Genomic DNA, 15,076 nt, shown 5'->3' with positions numbered 1-15,076 from the left:
GTCCCTAGTAACCGGAACAAATGATGTGGAAATGCTAGCCATTGACGGGCAACACTTGCCAGCGCTTGCGTGGGTGGCCATGGTACGATGACAGTCCCGGGTGGGTGGCTGATCGCACCATGTGGGTCTTAGTATGCTACCATCCTCCCACCCATGCAAGTTGTCGTACATGTGTGGCGTGCACTTACGGCGCATCCATGCGGCCCACAATAGTTTTCGGTGACATCGTTGTTTTGAGCCTGGATATCGGGGTGCCTGACCGTTGCTGGACAAAGCTCGGATCTTTTTGTTCTGCGTACGAGTTGTGCATGATTGCTGCTGTGGTATGAAATTAAACTGCTAGTGCCATATCACGTTTTAGAACTTACTGCTTTCAAACATAACAACGCGCGGTGTCTGTCCTTGTTCTACCATCTTCCACACTCACACAATAACCTCCGCCAAAGAAACAAGCAGCAACATGGACACAGCACCAGTTTCATCAATGGCGCAACCTACACCTTTGTATGACCTCGTTTGCATTGGCTTCGGAGCAGCGCAGCTGGCTACGGCTATTGCGAACAGCGAGTCTCGGGCACCATTGAAGGTGCTTTTTGTCGAAAAGAAGCCATCATTCTCATGGGGCTCGAATTCAAATTTATCAAGGACACGAATGGAAAGCCCATTCATGTACGACCTGGCAACACTTCGTAATCCGAGAACAGCCTTTAGTTACGTCAACTACCTCCTCAATCGCAAGCGGCTTATCGAGTTTGCAAACTCAGATCGTCTCAACCCTTTGAGGGAAGAATTTGCCGACTACATGAAGTGGAGTGCTGAGCATTTCAAGAACGATGTACGATATGGTAGCGAGGTTGTCGGGGTAGCCCCAGAAGTCGAAAGAGATGTTGTACAAGGCTGGAGGGTAGCCATCAAGGACAATACCGGGAAAACATGGGTGGTGCGGGCGAGGAGTGTTGTTGCACCGTCTCCATCCCGGACCAGTGTACCAGCCGCACAATCACTACCGACAACAGACTTCTTAGCGGGCCAGCGCATCATCTCTATGGACGATTATCCTTCGCGAAGAAATGAGCTGCGAGCTGCCAACGAGCCACGACTCAACGTATCCGTAGTCGGCTCCGGCGAGAATATGGTCGAGATTGTAGACGATCTGCTGTCTTGTCCTCGCCTAGGCAACATCACAGTGGTAACGGAGAGTGACTCGCTTGCTCCGTTGAGGATTCTGGACGATGCAAAGCCCCCACAGCCCCAGCTGTGCTCGATCTGGGCGAAGCCGACAAGTTGTCAGGCGCCATCTGTCACGGAAGCACCAGAGCAAATTCAGAGAGTTTACATGCGTGCTTACGAAAAGCAAGTCCAATCCAAGGGCGCGTTCAGACTTCGCGTCATTATTGGAAAAGACGCTTCTGCTGCATGCTCGGGTTCAGACGTCATCATCAGAGACACGGCGACAAATCCCTTTTCAAACTCTACCCTGTTCCAGAGCGTGGATTCGATCATTCTAGGCTGTCGGCCCAAGGGAGAAAGCCTGGAAGAGGTGCAGTTCAAGCGCGGCGCTATTACAGAGGGTTGTCGGTTGTGGTTGGTGTCCTCAAAGTCCGATGGAGGGCGGACATTGGCCAAGGACGTAGCGTTGATGGCGGGAGAAATTGTGCACCAGGCATCCAAAGGGTCCAAGGAAGTAGGGGATGGTGCTTCATCGGTCCAAGTGCAGGCAAGGATATAGAGTGAACGACGTGGGTGGCGGTTGTCCAAAACGGTGTAGAGCTAGCGAAATTTTTATCTGATCTTCCGAGTAATCCACGCGGCCCATGCGTCGCTTGCATTCACACATGCATTTGCACTGACCACGTCCGAGTATCGCCTGTTGCCAAGTCACACACCCATAGACGTCCATTCTCCACTCCCCAAGCTCAGCCCACATTTGCATTATGTACCTACTCTAACCCCCTAGTACTATTGCATCCACTACGCATTGATTTCACGTGATGCTGTTCCCAATGGACACGACACGAGCAATTTCCACCGCCCGCCCCGTGTCGATCCTGGCCGTCGCCTCTCAGTGGGGCCATGGCGCCTAGCTGCCCTTATGCAGATGTCCTCGCACAGCTTCATGGAATCGTTCGGCGAGAGACACCTCCTCATCAGCAGTTGAACACTCTTTGTATGTTCCATGCCTATCAGCATGCCCTCGCGGGCCTCTATTAAGCCCTTCTTCGGCTTCCTCCATCTCCTCTTTTACGCGGATCCCACATGGCTCGACAGGATACTTGTTCTCGTTGGCGCCATAGCTGCTATCGCAGCAGGCGTGCCATTCCCACTCATAGGAATTGTCTTCGGCCAACTCGTTGATGAAATCAACACTGTGACCTGTAACAACCGGGCTGGCACCTCCACGCCATCTGAGGAATCTGATATCACGCCCAAAATTCTCCTCTTGGTCTACATTGCCATTGCCAGTTTTGCCTGCATCTACACGCATCTTGTATGCTGGAATTTGGCTTCTCAAAGGCTGGCTCAACGTGTTCGGGATCGCTACCTCCGCAATCTCCTACGACAAGACATGACCTTTTTCGATAAGCTCCAAGCTGGTGAAGTATCCTCTCGTCTGAATGGTGACATTCAAGCAATCGAAAGTGGTACCGGTGAAAAGGTTGGCGTTGCTCTGACATGCATATCCTTCTGTGTCACCGCGTACATTGTCGGCTTTATCAAGAATGCCGAGCTAGCGGGCATGCTCGTGTCTCTCGTCCCTGCATTCTTGCTCATGGCAGTAATTGGTGGTCACTTTGTAGGAAAGTATAGCACCAAGTTGGGGGAATGCTTTGGATCCGCCAGCGCCATCGCGTCTGAAGCTCTCAGTCATGTCGGTCTTGTCCATGCTCTTGGGGCCGATACTAGACTTGAAGAGAAGTTCAAGGGGCACCTGGAAAGTGCACGAGATCAGGGTATCAAGAAAGCAATTGCTGCTGCTGTTCAGGCTGGACTACTCTATTTCTTTGCTTTCTCCGCCAGCGCACTTGGCTATTGGCAGGGTAGTCGCAGAGTTGCAGATTCTCTTGAGGGCAAGGGTAGTGCGACTATTGGAGAAATCTACACAGTCACATTTATTCTTCTAGATGGTAAGTTCAAAGCCTTGATTTGCGTATTACATACGTTAATGTTGGAAATATAGGCGCTATTGTTCTGAGTCAGATTGCGCCCATGCTACCACTATTTGGAGGCGCCATAGCTGCATTCGAGCGCTTGCGAAAAGACATTGAAACCGAACCCACCATCGACAACACCTCCACCGCTGCGGAGAAGCTTCCCAATGTGGAAGGAGCGATTGAGTTTCGCAATGTTGCTTTTACATACCCATCTCGGCCTGATCATCCCGTGCTGAATAGCATCTCATTGAAATGTGAAGTTGGTGCGTACACTTTGTTCTAGATGAAGTTTCTTATCTAGCCCCCAAATCGTGAAATATATAGAGCGCTAATTAAATGGCTCTTCTAGGCCAGTTGACCGCCATTGTTGGTTTGTCTGGAAGCGGAAAATCGACAATAGCGAGCTTGATTAGCCGTTTCTACGATCCGCAATCAGGAGATGTGCTGCTAGATGGCCGTAGTATCAAAGACATCAATGTCAAAAATCTCCGAGGCTTCATCAGTCTAGTTCAACAAGAACCATCGCTCTTGGATCGCTCGATTCTCGAGAATATCGCCCTCGGCTTAGTCAACTCCCCACCTCATGCTCATCTAGAGAAGACCTTGCTGAGTGGAGTTCTTGCCAAGGTCGCTGAAGATATCAGGAAAGGAAGTCAGCTCAATGAAGCGGCTGAGAAAGCTGGAAAAGAGGTGAGTCATGTTTTGAAAGAATTCGAATTGAATGGTCGCTGTGCTGACACAAACATGCCCAGGTTGTAGAAATTGTCCAACTCGTGCAACAGGCCGCCGACCTTGCCGACGTGGCAATATTCATCCACAGGCTAGAATTTGGATTTGGTACCACTGTTGGCTCAAGCGGAAGTCTTGTTAGTGGCGGACAAAAGCAACGAATCGCCCTTGCTCGAGCACTTGTTCGGGATCCTAGGATTCTCATTCTGGATGAAGCCACTGCAGCTTTAGATTCCGCAAGTGAGCAGCGCATTCAGGCCGCTATTGAACGTGCTTCTGCTGGGAGAACTGTGGTTTCAATCGCGCATCGACTTTCTACCATTAGAGCTGCTTCTAAGATCGTTGTCATGAAAAAGGGCGATATTTTGGAGCAAGGTACTCATGAAGAACTTTTGGAATTGAATGGATCATATGCGGATATGGTCCGCTTACAGACTGTCAAGGCAGAAGATGGACCTTCCAGCTCCAGAGCCAGTCTAGAATCGCGCGATGCCGATACTTTGTCGGACGAAAAGCAAGCACTCAAAGCGCCAGAAGCTGATTCTACGCCCGTACACGACTCGAGCAGCCCAGACTCTGCCGAAACACTAAAAGGCGCTGTTGTTGAGGGATCTATCAGGAAAACGATGCTCCCCTTGATCCGGCCATATACGCTTCTTATCCTGTTAGCGTTCTTTGCAGCGTTGATAGTCGGCGGCCAGTACTGTGGCTCTGGTCTTCTCTTCGGTAACATTATGGGTCTTATGTCTCCCTGTAATGATCCAGACTACATTCGCTCCCGAGGCGAGCTGCTCTCTGGGCTTTGGTTCATGTTGGCCTGCATCGCTTTCCTTGCCAATTTTACCAGCTGGGCAGCGTTTGGTCTTCTCTCGGAGCGACTGATCTACAAGGTTCGTAACCTGACTCTGCAGACGCTCCTTCATCAGCCTCTGCAATGGCATGAGTCTGAGGCGAGAAATCCTTCAATGTTACTTGAGTACATCACCAAAGATGGAAACTCACTTGCAGGATTTAGCGGTTCCATTGTCGGGACTTTGTTTTCTGTTGTTGTCAACTTTGTAGCCGCCATCGTCCTATCGCACATCATCGCATGGCGGATTGCAATCGTATGCCTCGTGGTAGTGCCGCTGCTTCTTGGCGCCGGGTACATGCAGTTACGCGCAATTGGTCGCTTCGCTGTCAAGCACGCCGGGGCATTTTCGTCGTCCATTGGTGTTACAATTGAAGCGATCTCGAACATCAAAACAGTGCATGCTCTTTCGATCGAGGACGAAATCCTACAGACGTACCGAAGATCTCTCAAGGCTCCCAGGAAGGAAATGGTAACACAAAGTTTCAAGACAAATGTCTGGTTAGCTGTCGCCAATTCCTGTGGTAGCTTCATCTACGCCTTTGCGTACTGGTGGGGATCAAAGAACATCATCGAGGGAAGATACACCCAGACTCAGTTTTTCATCATTCTTATTGCGATGCTTGTTTCCGCCCAGCTCTGGGGTCAACTATTTACACTAGCCCCAGAAATCGCAAAGGCAAAGAGCGCCATCTCACGCATATGCGGGCTCATTGAACTAGGAACAGACGCACCTGGCATAAGAAATGGCAAGGCTACACCCGATCGCGACTTGCAGGAGAAAGGAGACGATGTTGAGGCGCTGGCTGAGTCAACGTCACCAACATCAGCACAAGGCGGCGCTAGGGTTGTATTCCAAGATGTCAGTTTTTCCTACCCGGCTCGTCCTGGCGTTCCAGTCCTCACATCACTGTCTCTCTCAATACAACCAGGTCAGTTTTGCGCTCTGGTTGGGCCTTCTGGCGCAGGAAAAAGCACTGTACTAGCACTCTTGGAACGATTCTACCTGCCTTCAACGGGCAGCATCTTCATTAATGGCCTTGACATATCGCGTCATCACGGAACCTCGTTCCGAGACGACATTGCTTACGTGCCACAAGAGAATGTACTCTTCCAAGGGAGCATCAAGTTTAATATCTCATTGGGAGCGAGACCCGGCCATGTACCGTCAGATGAAGAGATACACGAAGCTTGCAAGTTGGCAAACATTCACGAAACCATTATGGATCTCCCACAGGGATACGACACTGAGTGCGGATCCAGTGGAAATCAACTTTCTGGTGGGCAGCGTCAGCGCCTTTCCATTGCGCGAGCTCTAGTACGGAAGCCTAGACTACTTCTTCTAGATGAGAGTACCAGTGCGCTGGATGCGGAAAGTGAAAAGGCCCTAGAACTTGGTCTTGAGCACGCCGTGAAGGGCCACGGAGTCACAGTAATTGCAATTGCACACCGGTTGCGGACGATTGCAAGGGCTGATGTTATATTCTTGGTTGAGGCTGGGAAGGTGGTGGACCAGGGACGGCACGAGGAGCTTGTACAGCGCAGCGAAAGCTACCGTGTCAATGCCCTTCACCAAATGTTGGGATAAATACTATGGTATAATATTTCTAGGTAATGATAGCCATTATGCCAACTGCACAGCGTCGGGCAGCTTCTTCTCTGCGCCTTCGGGTAACCATACGAACAAAGGGAGATTGTCATCTACTTTCAAGTCTTTACCTTCTACTGACTTGATACTCTGCAGTGAAGGCTTCAGGGTTTCTTTCAATCTCCTGCAACCCATCTTCTCATAAAAATGCACACCATCCTTTGAACTTTCAATGTAAATCGGTAGTCCAGTGTTTTGGGATACAGTGATGCCGTAGTTAAAGATTTTCTCTCCGACACCTTTTCGCTGGTAGTCTGGATGGACAGCGATTACGTGGCCATAGATGTACTTTTCGTTGAGCCAGAGCTTCTCTCTAGCATCCCAAAGCGGGCTGATCAATGCTTCGGCTTGTTCCCGTTCTTTTCCGTGCAGCCAGGACATCTCACCTCGCTTCCAGTCGCTGGGTGCGATGTATATGTCGAAAATTGCCATGCCGACTATTCTGTTGGATTCGGTATCGACACACTTCAAAGTGTACTGCGTTTGGCTGGTCTTCGACCACTCTTGAACATGATTCGTGTGCCCTTGTCTTGGCGAGATCAGCCCACATTGCAATATTACGCAACAGCAAGAGAGGGTGGAGAAGACAAGAATGGAGTACACGTACCGAAACTCAGATTTTGGGTTGATCAAATCGGCTTCTGTGACCGAGGGAAACAAGGCACGTGTAACTGGGTTGTTTTTGAATGTCTCAAAATACACATCGTATACGTCGCTGATGTCCGGTGCAAGAGCGGGGAGCACCACGAAACCCATTGTTTTCGGCGGGTCAAAGATTGACCTGTTTGGTAGACAAGCAGAAGAGGTGAGTGCTGGATCGAATGGTCTTCGAACAGGATAAGGATGGATCGATGATACGACAAGGTTTCACAACTGAGTGAACAACTCCGTACAGATTACGAGAAAGGATTCACAATCTTGGAGAATAACTACAAAGCTAAGCTTCACACTACAGGCGCCGAGGCTCACGATGCATTGGATGTCGGTTAGAAATGTTGAGAGAACGAAGCGGACGAGAATGGCGCGCCATGTGTACAAGCATGTCGTGCCGATCACTGAATTGATCACCTGCCCCGCTGCACTAGAAATCGCGCAGAAACTAGCGTTCAAAGGTCATCGGGGTGAGGGAAAAAAATTATCGTGCCGTGGACGGACAGGTAGCCCCTACCGGAGAGACCCTGAATGTCTTGCTAGTAGTATAGCTCTTCGCACGTGTAAATCAAAGTTATCAGATCCGCCCTAAGCGAAACTTACACCTGCCAAGCTAGAGTACAGGACCGAGTCTGGAACCTTGTCAGCTGCGTAGCATGACAAGACCAGCAACAGAGTAAATATGAACGACCATTACGACATAGGAAGGTCAAGGAAATACGCCGCTGATTTCAGATGCGGGTGTAGCAGGATGATTGATGCCGAGCGTTGTGCGGGCCCCAATCCCAATATTCCCGTGACATTCGGCAGATAATTTTTCTCATAGCCAAGCAGCACAACCCCCCCTGGCCGCCAAACGCCATGGATCAGCAAAGTATGCGGGCCTAAGGCGCGTCATTGGCAGTAGCCCTGGAGGATTCGGAACCCCTGCCGTTATCAGATGGAACTGATGAGCACCTTTGGCGACGTAACCCTGCATGCGCTTTTCCCAGCCTGGCCGTTCCGTGCTTGCATTGGCCTCCCACCAAATTTATCAGATGAAAACTCATGACGCTGCCCATGGGCGCTAAGATTATCTGATCCGCTATATGTGGGGTGGCTATCCATTGTCAGGAGAGTTTTCATTACAGCTAAACCCCGGTACTGCCCTGAGTGTGCTTCTTCCCTGCGCACTTACGTGACAGAATGAGCAATGCAGTCGACTTGAGCTGTTTACCGGGGCAAACGAGCAGAATTTGCCTTTGTCAGGTGTATGAAAGCAGTGATGCCGACAGAAGTCCGATCAAGAGACCGTAGCGGACTGATGGACAAAAGCCGGGGTATCACCCGAACCTGCTGTATGGAGAGCTAGGCCCAATTGCGGGATGAAGGCTGAATGCAGAGTGGTGATGCATGGGTAGTTTTATTCTGCATTTGCTTCGTCTCACCCACTACTAAAGAGTGGGCTTTTGAGTCGTGCTCCACCAAGACTGACATTATATTCAAACCGCCGACGTCGGGGAACACGTTTATTGTCCTAGGTATGAAGAGACCACATTCTAGTCTGGATAGCAAGATGCATCTTCCCAATGGCAGAGAAAACACTGTGCGCTTCAGTGGCGTTTCCGAGGAACCTGCTGCGAAGAAGGTACAAAATAGCAATGGTTTCGACGCTCAGGAACACGCCTTGCAATCAGAGAACCCCACTGGAGCTAAGCACACAAACGAAAATGCCTCCAAAGCAAATGATATTCAGGTACATCTGCCTAATGGCACAGATCGAGACTCAGTGCTGGACACGGTCCTGACAGCCTGGGCAATACTCATACAACGTTACCAACGAGACGTCTTTCACCAGTTCACTTGGGGACAGAAAGACCAAGAAAATGCTGCGACACAGTGCATTTCTGTCACTGACATCGACTGGGCAAACCAACAAACAGCTGCGAGTCTGAGAACGAAAATCAGCAGCGTCAAGTCGAATCAGTACACGCTCAATGAGACGACCCTTTTCCTCAACGATGGCACTACTGAAGAGGTAATTTCTACAATGTATCTAAACCAAACACAAAGCTAACAATACATAGTGGACGTTTGAAGTCTTACTCAATGTTCGACAAGACACATTACATGCCACCTCAACATGGCAAACAACTACCATGGCTCGACATCAGGCTGTCTCACAGCTACACTTTTTTGCTTTGATTCTTGAATCCCTTTTCAAAGGTGCTGATCATCCGCTTTCCCATTTTCACAATGTCTCCGAAGACGAACTCGACGAGCTGTGGAGCTGGAATACGCCCCTACAGCCTGAGCTTCGCTTCTGTATGCACGAGAAGGTGTCTGAGAGAGCTGCGCTGCATCCAGAAAAGATCGCGATAGATGCCTGGGATGGCACCTTGACGTATGGCCAGATCGAAGACTACTCTGACAAACTGGCAAAGTTGCTCCGATTGCTGGATGACTCGTCCAACCGGATTATCCCAGTGTTGTTCGAAAAGTCGAGGTGGACATCAGTAGCAGTGCTCGCGATTATGAAATCTGGCGCATGCTTTGCACTGCTCGATCCAGCTCAGCCAGAAGGTCGGTTACGAGCCGTGGTCCAGCAAGTCAATGCCAAAATTTTCCTCTCTTCCAAAGCACAATCGACCCTTGCAGCGCGAGTGGCACCTGCTGCTACCATCATCCCGATATCCAAATCCAAGTTCAACAAGATCTTTTCTCCTTACACAGCGGAGCAACCGAATACTACACTTCCGCCTGTCTCGCCGGATCAGCCGTTGTACATTCAGTTCACCAGCGGAAGTACAGGTGTTCCAAAGGGATGTATCCTCACCCACAGCCAGTATACTTCTGGTGCGATACCGCGCGCTGCAGCTGTGGGATACTATCCACATTCTCGCGTGCTGGATTTTGCAAGTTACGCTTTTGATGTGTGCATCGACTCCATGCTCTGCACACTGGCCCATGGCGCCACACTTTGCACACCTTCAGATGAGCGACGCATGAACGACATGAGTGGCGCCATGCGTGACATGCAGGTCACCTTTGCCGGCATGACCCCATCGGTCGCTCGAACCCTGGAAGTAGATATTTTGAACAATCTCGAATCTATCGCGCTAGGAGGTGAGGGTGTCTCGATAAGCGACGCCATGTCGTGGGGTCAGAGGACCAGAGTCGTGAATGCTTACGGCCCGTCCGAGGCGACCGTGGGCGCCACTATCAATGACAATGTAGCGGCCAAACCTTACATCACAATGGGTAAACGCAAAGGCTGTGCCCTCTGGCTTAGTGACCCTGAGAATCACAACAAGCTAGTACCTGTTGGTGCAGTTGGCGAATTGCTGATTGAAGGCCCAATTGTCGGTAATGGTTATTTGAATAACCCCTCCAAGACAAAGGAGGTTTTCATCGAAGACCCGGAGTTCTTGCTCAAAGGCAGTAAGAGCTATCCCGGCCGACATGGACGCATCTACAAGACCGGTGATCTGGTGCGCTTTGACCCAGATGGTGATGGCGAGCCCATCTTCGTCGGACGCCAGGACCAGCAGGTCAAGCTACGCGGACAGCGTATCGAGCTGGCTGAAATCGAATTCAACATGCAGAAGCATCTACCTCCTGATACGCAGCTGGCAGCTGAAGTCATTAAACCAAGTGGTGGTGGCGAGCAGACGTTGGTCGCCTTTCTCGTCGAGCAGAAGAAGAACGGAATGCGTCACCTCGACGGTAACGTCTTCGGAAGCTTTACCAATAAGTTCCAGGACGCTCTCAGGGATATGACGAAGCAACTCTTTGTTGATCTGCCTAGTTACATGATACCCAGCGCTTACATTCCGCTCTGGAAGATGCCTCTACTCGTCTCATGCAAGACGGATCGGAAGCGGCTGCGTGAGATTGGTGCTTCCGTCACTCGTCAGGATCTCCGCCGCTTCAATTCAGCTGTATCCGAGAAGAAAGAGGCTACAACAGAAATGGAGCTGAAGCTTCAGTCACTTTGGGCGAAGCTGCTCGGCGGAGACGCCGATTTCAGCGCCAACGACAATTTCTTCAGCATGGGCGGCGACTCTCTGAGAGCAATGAGATTGGTAGCTGCTGCGAGGGATGAAGGAGTCGTATTGAGCGTACCAGATATCATGCTTAACCCGACACTATCGTCCATGGCTGAAAAGGCCAAACCAGTCTCTGCAGAAGAGACAAGTGATGTTCCTCCATTCTCTATGATTGCAAAGGATTGGGATGTTGATGCAGCACGACAAGAGAGCGCGAGACTTTGCGGTGTTGATGTTGCAAACGTAGAGGATGTCTATCCTTGTACGCCTCTTCAAGAGGGTCTCATTGCCCTGTCCGCCAAATTCCAAGATGCATACGTTGCTCAGCGTGTTGCAACGCTCCCAGCAGAAACGGCCGTGCGCTTGAAAGAAGCTTTCGACACCGCTGTGCAAGGCTCGCCAATTTTGCGAACGAGAATCATCAACGTCTCTGGTCGAGGCTTGTTCCAGGTTGTACTCAAGGATGGGCAGTTAGTACGCGAGTATAGCACTGAAGTCTCCGAGTACCTCAGACTTGATAGGAATGAGCCTATGGATCTCGGGACTGCCTTGTTCCGTTATGGCCTCGTCGAAGAACCTGGAAGTGACAAGATGAACTTTGTCATCACGATGCATCACGCCGTCTATGATGGGTGGTCGATGCCTCTTGTATTCGATCGCGTCAATCGTGCTTTCAATGGCCTTCATACCGAGCGACCATCGTCTTTCAAACACTTCATCAAGCATCTCATCAGTCTCGATCCAGCCGATGCTCAGCAGTACTGGAAGGAGCGTCTAGAAGGCACAATCCCCCATCAGTTCCCTCCTTTGCCGCAAAAGGGATACACTACTCAGGCCGACTCCCTGCTCGAGCACTACGTTACAGTCCCTACCTCAGCACATTCCAAGCTTACTCTAGCGACCATCATCCGCGGCGCATGGGCTCTTGTATCATCGCTGTACATGGGTCATCCAGATATTGTCTTTGGCGAAACACTTACCGGTCGCTCAGCGCCCGTTCCCGGTATCGAGCAGATTGAAGGACCAATGATCACAACCGTTCCTATCCGCGTCCGCCTTAGTCTCGATCGCCCTATTGCCGAGTACCTCCAAAAAATCCATGCTCAGACCGTAAAACAGATTCCTCATGAGCACTTGGGCCTCCAGAATATCCGCCGTCTGAGCAAGGACGCACGTGTTGCATGCGACCTTCGTACCGGTCTTGTACTACATCCCAAAGAAGATGAAGACTGGGGCACAGTCGATATACGTAATCCTGCAAACACATTCCTTCCCGCCAATGATGCAGAAGGAGCACGCGAGGCACTCAAGTTCAACACTTATGCTCTGATGCTTGTCTGCACGCTCGAAGAGAACGGCTTCCTGGTCATGGCTAGTTTCGACTCCAACTGTATCAGCAAAGAGGCAATGGAGAGAGTGCTTGCTGTACTCGACCGAATCGTTCATGCTTTCTTGGGTAACCCCGAGAGCAAGCTGGGCGATGTGGCAGTCCTAGATCCAGTGGAAGCTCAAGATGCGGAGGCTATGAGGCCAAGAGATGTCATGAGTGACAGTGCACTGGGCATGTCGCCGGTTGATGGGCCCGAATCCATGGATGCTAGCTTGAAGGAGCTGTCGCCCAACGAGGAGAAACTGCGAAGTATTCTGGGTCGCATTTTGGGCATGAAGGAAACTGACATCAGGCCAAGTGATAGCTTCTTTGACCTGGGCGGAGATTCCATTGGTGCTATGCGTCTCGTTTCTGACGCCCGCGCTCAAGGCCTTAACCTGACGGTTGCCCAGGTCTTCCAAAGCAGCTCCTTGTCTGACCTGGCTGCTTCAGCAAGCAATGAACGGGAAGACAAGCTGGCAGAGATTCTCAGCCGTATACTTGGTATGGCCAAGACTGATATCAAGAGCAGTGACAGCTTTTTCGAGTTGGGAGGTGACTCTATCGGCGCAATGAGGCTGGTCTCAGATGCTCGCGCGCAAGGGCTCAACATTACAGTTGCACAGGTCTTTCAGAGCAAATCCCTTGCCGAACTCGCGTCTTCAGCTGAAGAAGAGACACCATCGCAGCCCCGGGTTGATACTGATGCACCTTTCATTGCGCTTGGCAAGGACGCCAATCTCCACAGTCCTGATCGCGTTGGCCTGTACCTTGAAAACCAGGGATGGGAGATCACGAATATCTACCCGACGAGACCGCTGCAGCAACTCGCAGTTGAGGGAACCGTGGACCTACCACGGTACTCACTACGTTATGAGCTGATCAAGTTTGCCACTCCGATCGACCGTCAGAGGCTCGAGCAAGCATGCCAGGAGCTCGTGGCACGCAATGAGGTTCTGCGCACTGTTTTTGTCAAAGATGACGGTTTAACACTCGGTGTGGTTCTGTCCTCACTTGTAGTGCCTTACACTGAGACTGCGGTTCCAGACGGTGAAGATGCTGATGCCTTCATCCAGGCAGGCATCAAACAGGACATCGAAGCACCCAAGCCATACGGATCATCTTTCGTCGCCTTCAATCTCTTCACCCACACCAACGGCGCTTCCACCCTCGTCTTCCGAATCTCACACGCCCAGTACGACGAGATCTGCCTGCCCATACTCTTCGAGCAGCTCTCCGCCCTATACGCCGGCACCACAGTCCCTGAAACCGTACCCTTCAGCAAACACATCAACCACGTTGTCCTAGACAACATCCCCAAAGCAATCCCATACTGGAAGAACCTCCTCTCCGGCTCCGAAATGACCGTCTTGAAACCCAGCATCCCACTCACCCACCGCGGCCCCGCAGACATCTACAAAGAATTCGACATTTCTCGCCGCCCTGCCAACATCACCATCGGCTCTCTCCCCACCGCCGCCTGGGCCCTCGTCCTCTCCCGCCGCCTCTCCCGCACCGACGTCGTCTTCGGCGAAGTCGTCTCGGGCCGCAATGTGGGCGCCCCCAACGCCGACCGCATCTTCGGTCCCACCTGGCAATACATCCCCTTCCGCGTCGCCTTCTCCAAATCCTGGTCCTACCTCGATCTCCTCCGATACGTCCAAGACCAGCACATGACCTCTGCTGCGTACGAATCCATGGGCTTCAGCGAGATTGTGAAGAATTGCACGCATTGGGATCCCGAGAGCGTGCAGTGGTTCGATACGGTCGTGCATCAGGCGCCGGCCTGGGTCGAGGAGATGCCGTTTGGGAATGGCGTCGAGGCCAAGTTTCAGACGCTGTATCCGCATGCTGAGCCTTTGCGTGAGTGGAAGTGTCAGGCGTTTGTTAAGGATGGGGGGAGGAAGTTGGGGATTGAGATTGTGACGTTTGAGGAGTGGATTGGGGAGGCCGAGGGGGTGTTGGAGGAGGTTGGGAAGGCGTTGGAGTGTTTGATGGAGGGGAGGGCTGGAGAGAGTATCTTTTGAGTGGATGGGTGAGAGTCTGGTGTGGTGTTTTGATGCTAGGGGAGGTTGTGAATACACCTCTTATGTAAGGTCATTGGTCGTTTCTTGTACTTTTGAAAGTAATTTTCTTGTCTTGTTGTATACGCCTACTGTATGCTTGCATCAGTGTGATCGTATATAACATTTCCTAAAACGTTGAAGAAAATCTTACAAGTCCGGTACAAATCACTCGCCATAGCCTTATCACAAAGCTGTTGTGAATGTGATGTCCAAGCACACGGTGTAACCTTGACTAAAGCTTAAAAACATTGTGTTTTTCCTTAGTTACCTACTTTGACATGAATGCCGTACAGAACCCTTCATATGTCGCCGAATGTACGGGTGTGCACTAGCTCGATACATCGTGGAACATAGTGTGCTGGATGACGGGTACTTGTATCATTTGTGCAGCGTCGCGCAATATTCGAGCGTCAAGCTTTGTTGTAGCGAATGGTAATTTTTTTTGGCCCCATACACGTTGCATGACAGCGGGAAGATGCATATATATTCAAATTATGACACTTCTGTCCCTCCTGACGAGTCTCCTTAAGGTTATGACGATGTGCAAAGTCTGGTATATCAATATCCGGATTGGGAAACTTAG

General features: G+C 50.9%; 2 protein-coding genes across 2 annotated transcripts; both read left to right on the top strand.

Annotated features, from left to right (window-relative positions):
* The first annotated feature begins 366 nt into the window (after positions 1-366).
* On the top strand, positions 367-6,909 carry PSV08DRAFT_412201 (leptomycin b resistance protein pmd1). Its single transcript, XM_014217252.2, has 6 exons — positions 367-1,711; positions 2,213-3,125; positions 3,179-3,415; positions 3,502-3,842; positions 3,905-6,235; positions 6,444-6,909. The coding sequence occupies exons 1-6, from the start codon at positions 461-463 to the stop codon at positions 6,522-6,524; spliced, it is 5,154 nt and encodes a 1,717-aa protein (XP_014072727.2). The 5' UTR covers positions 367-460; the 3' UTR covers positions 6,525-6,909.
* A 1,676-nt stretch (positions 6,910-8,585) lies between these two features.
* PSV08DRAFT_355819 (Non-ribosomal peptide synthetase) lies at positions 8,586-14,454 on the top strand (the record flags this gene model as incomplete). The annotated part of the gene is made up of 2 exons (XM_014217249.2): positions 8,586-9,047; positions 9,097-14,454. The coding sequence occupies 2 exons, from the start codon at positions 8,586-8,588 to the stop codon at positions 14,452-14,454; spliced, it is 5,820 nt and encodes a 1,939-aa protein (XP_014072724.2).
* Positions 14,455-15,076: the final 622 nt, after the last annotated feature.

Source organism: Bipolaris maydis (assembly GCF_028858645.1).
Source record: "Bipolaris maydis strain C4 unplaced genomic scaffold PSV08scaffold_15, whole genome shotgun sequence".
In the NCBI taxonomy this organism is placed as follows: domain Eukaryota; kingdom Fungi; phylum Ascomycota; class Dothideomycetes; order Pleosporales; family Pleosporaceae; genus Bipolaris; species Bipolaris maydis.
This window is presented reverse-complemented; position numbering and strand designations above follow the sequence as displayed.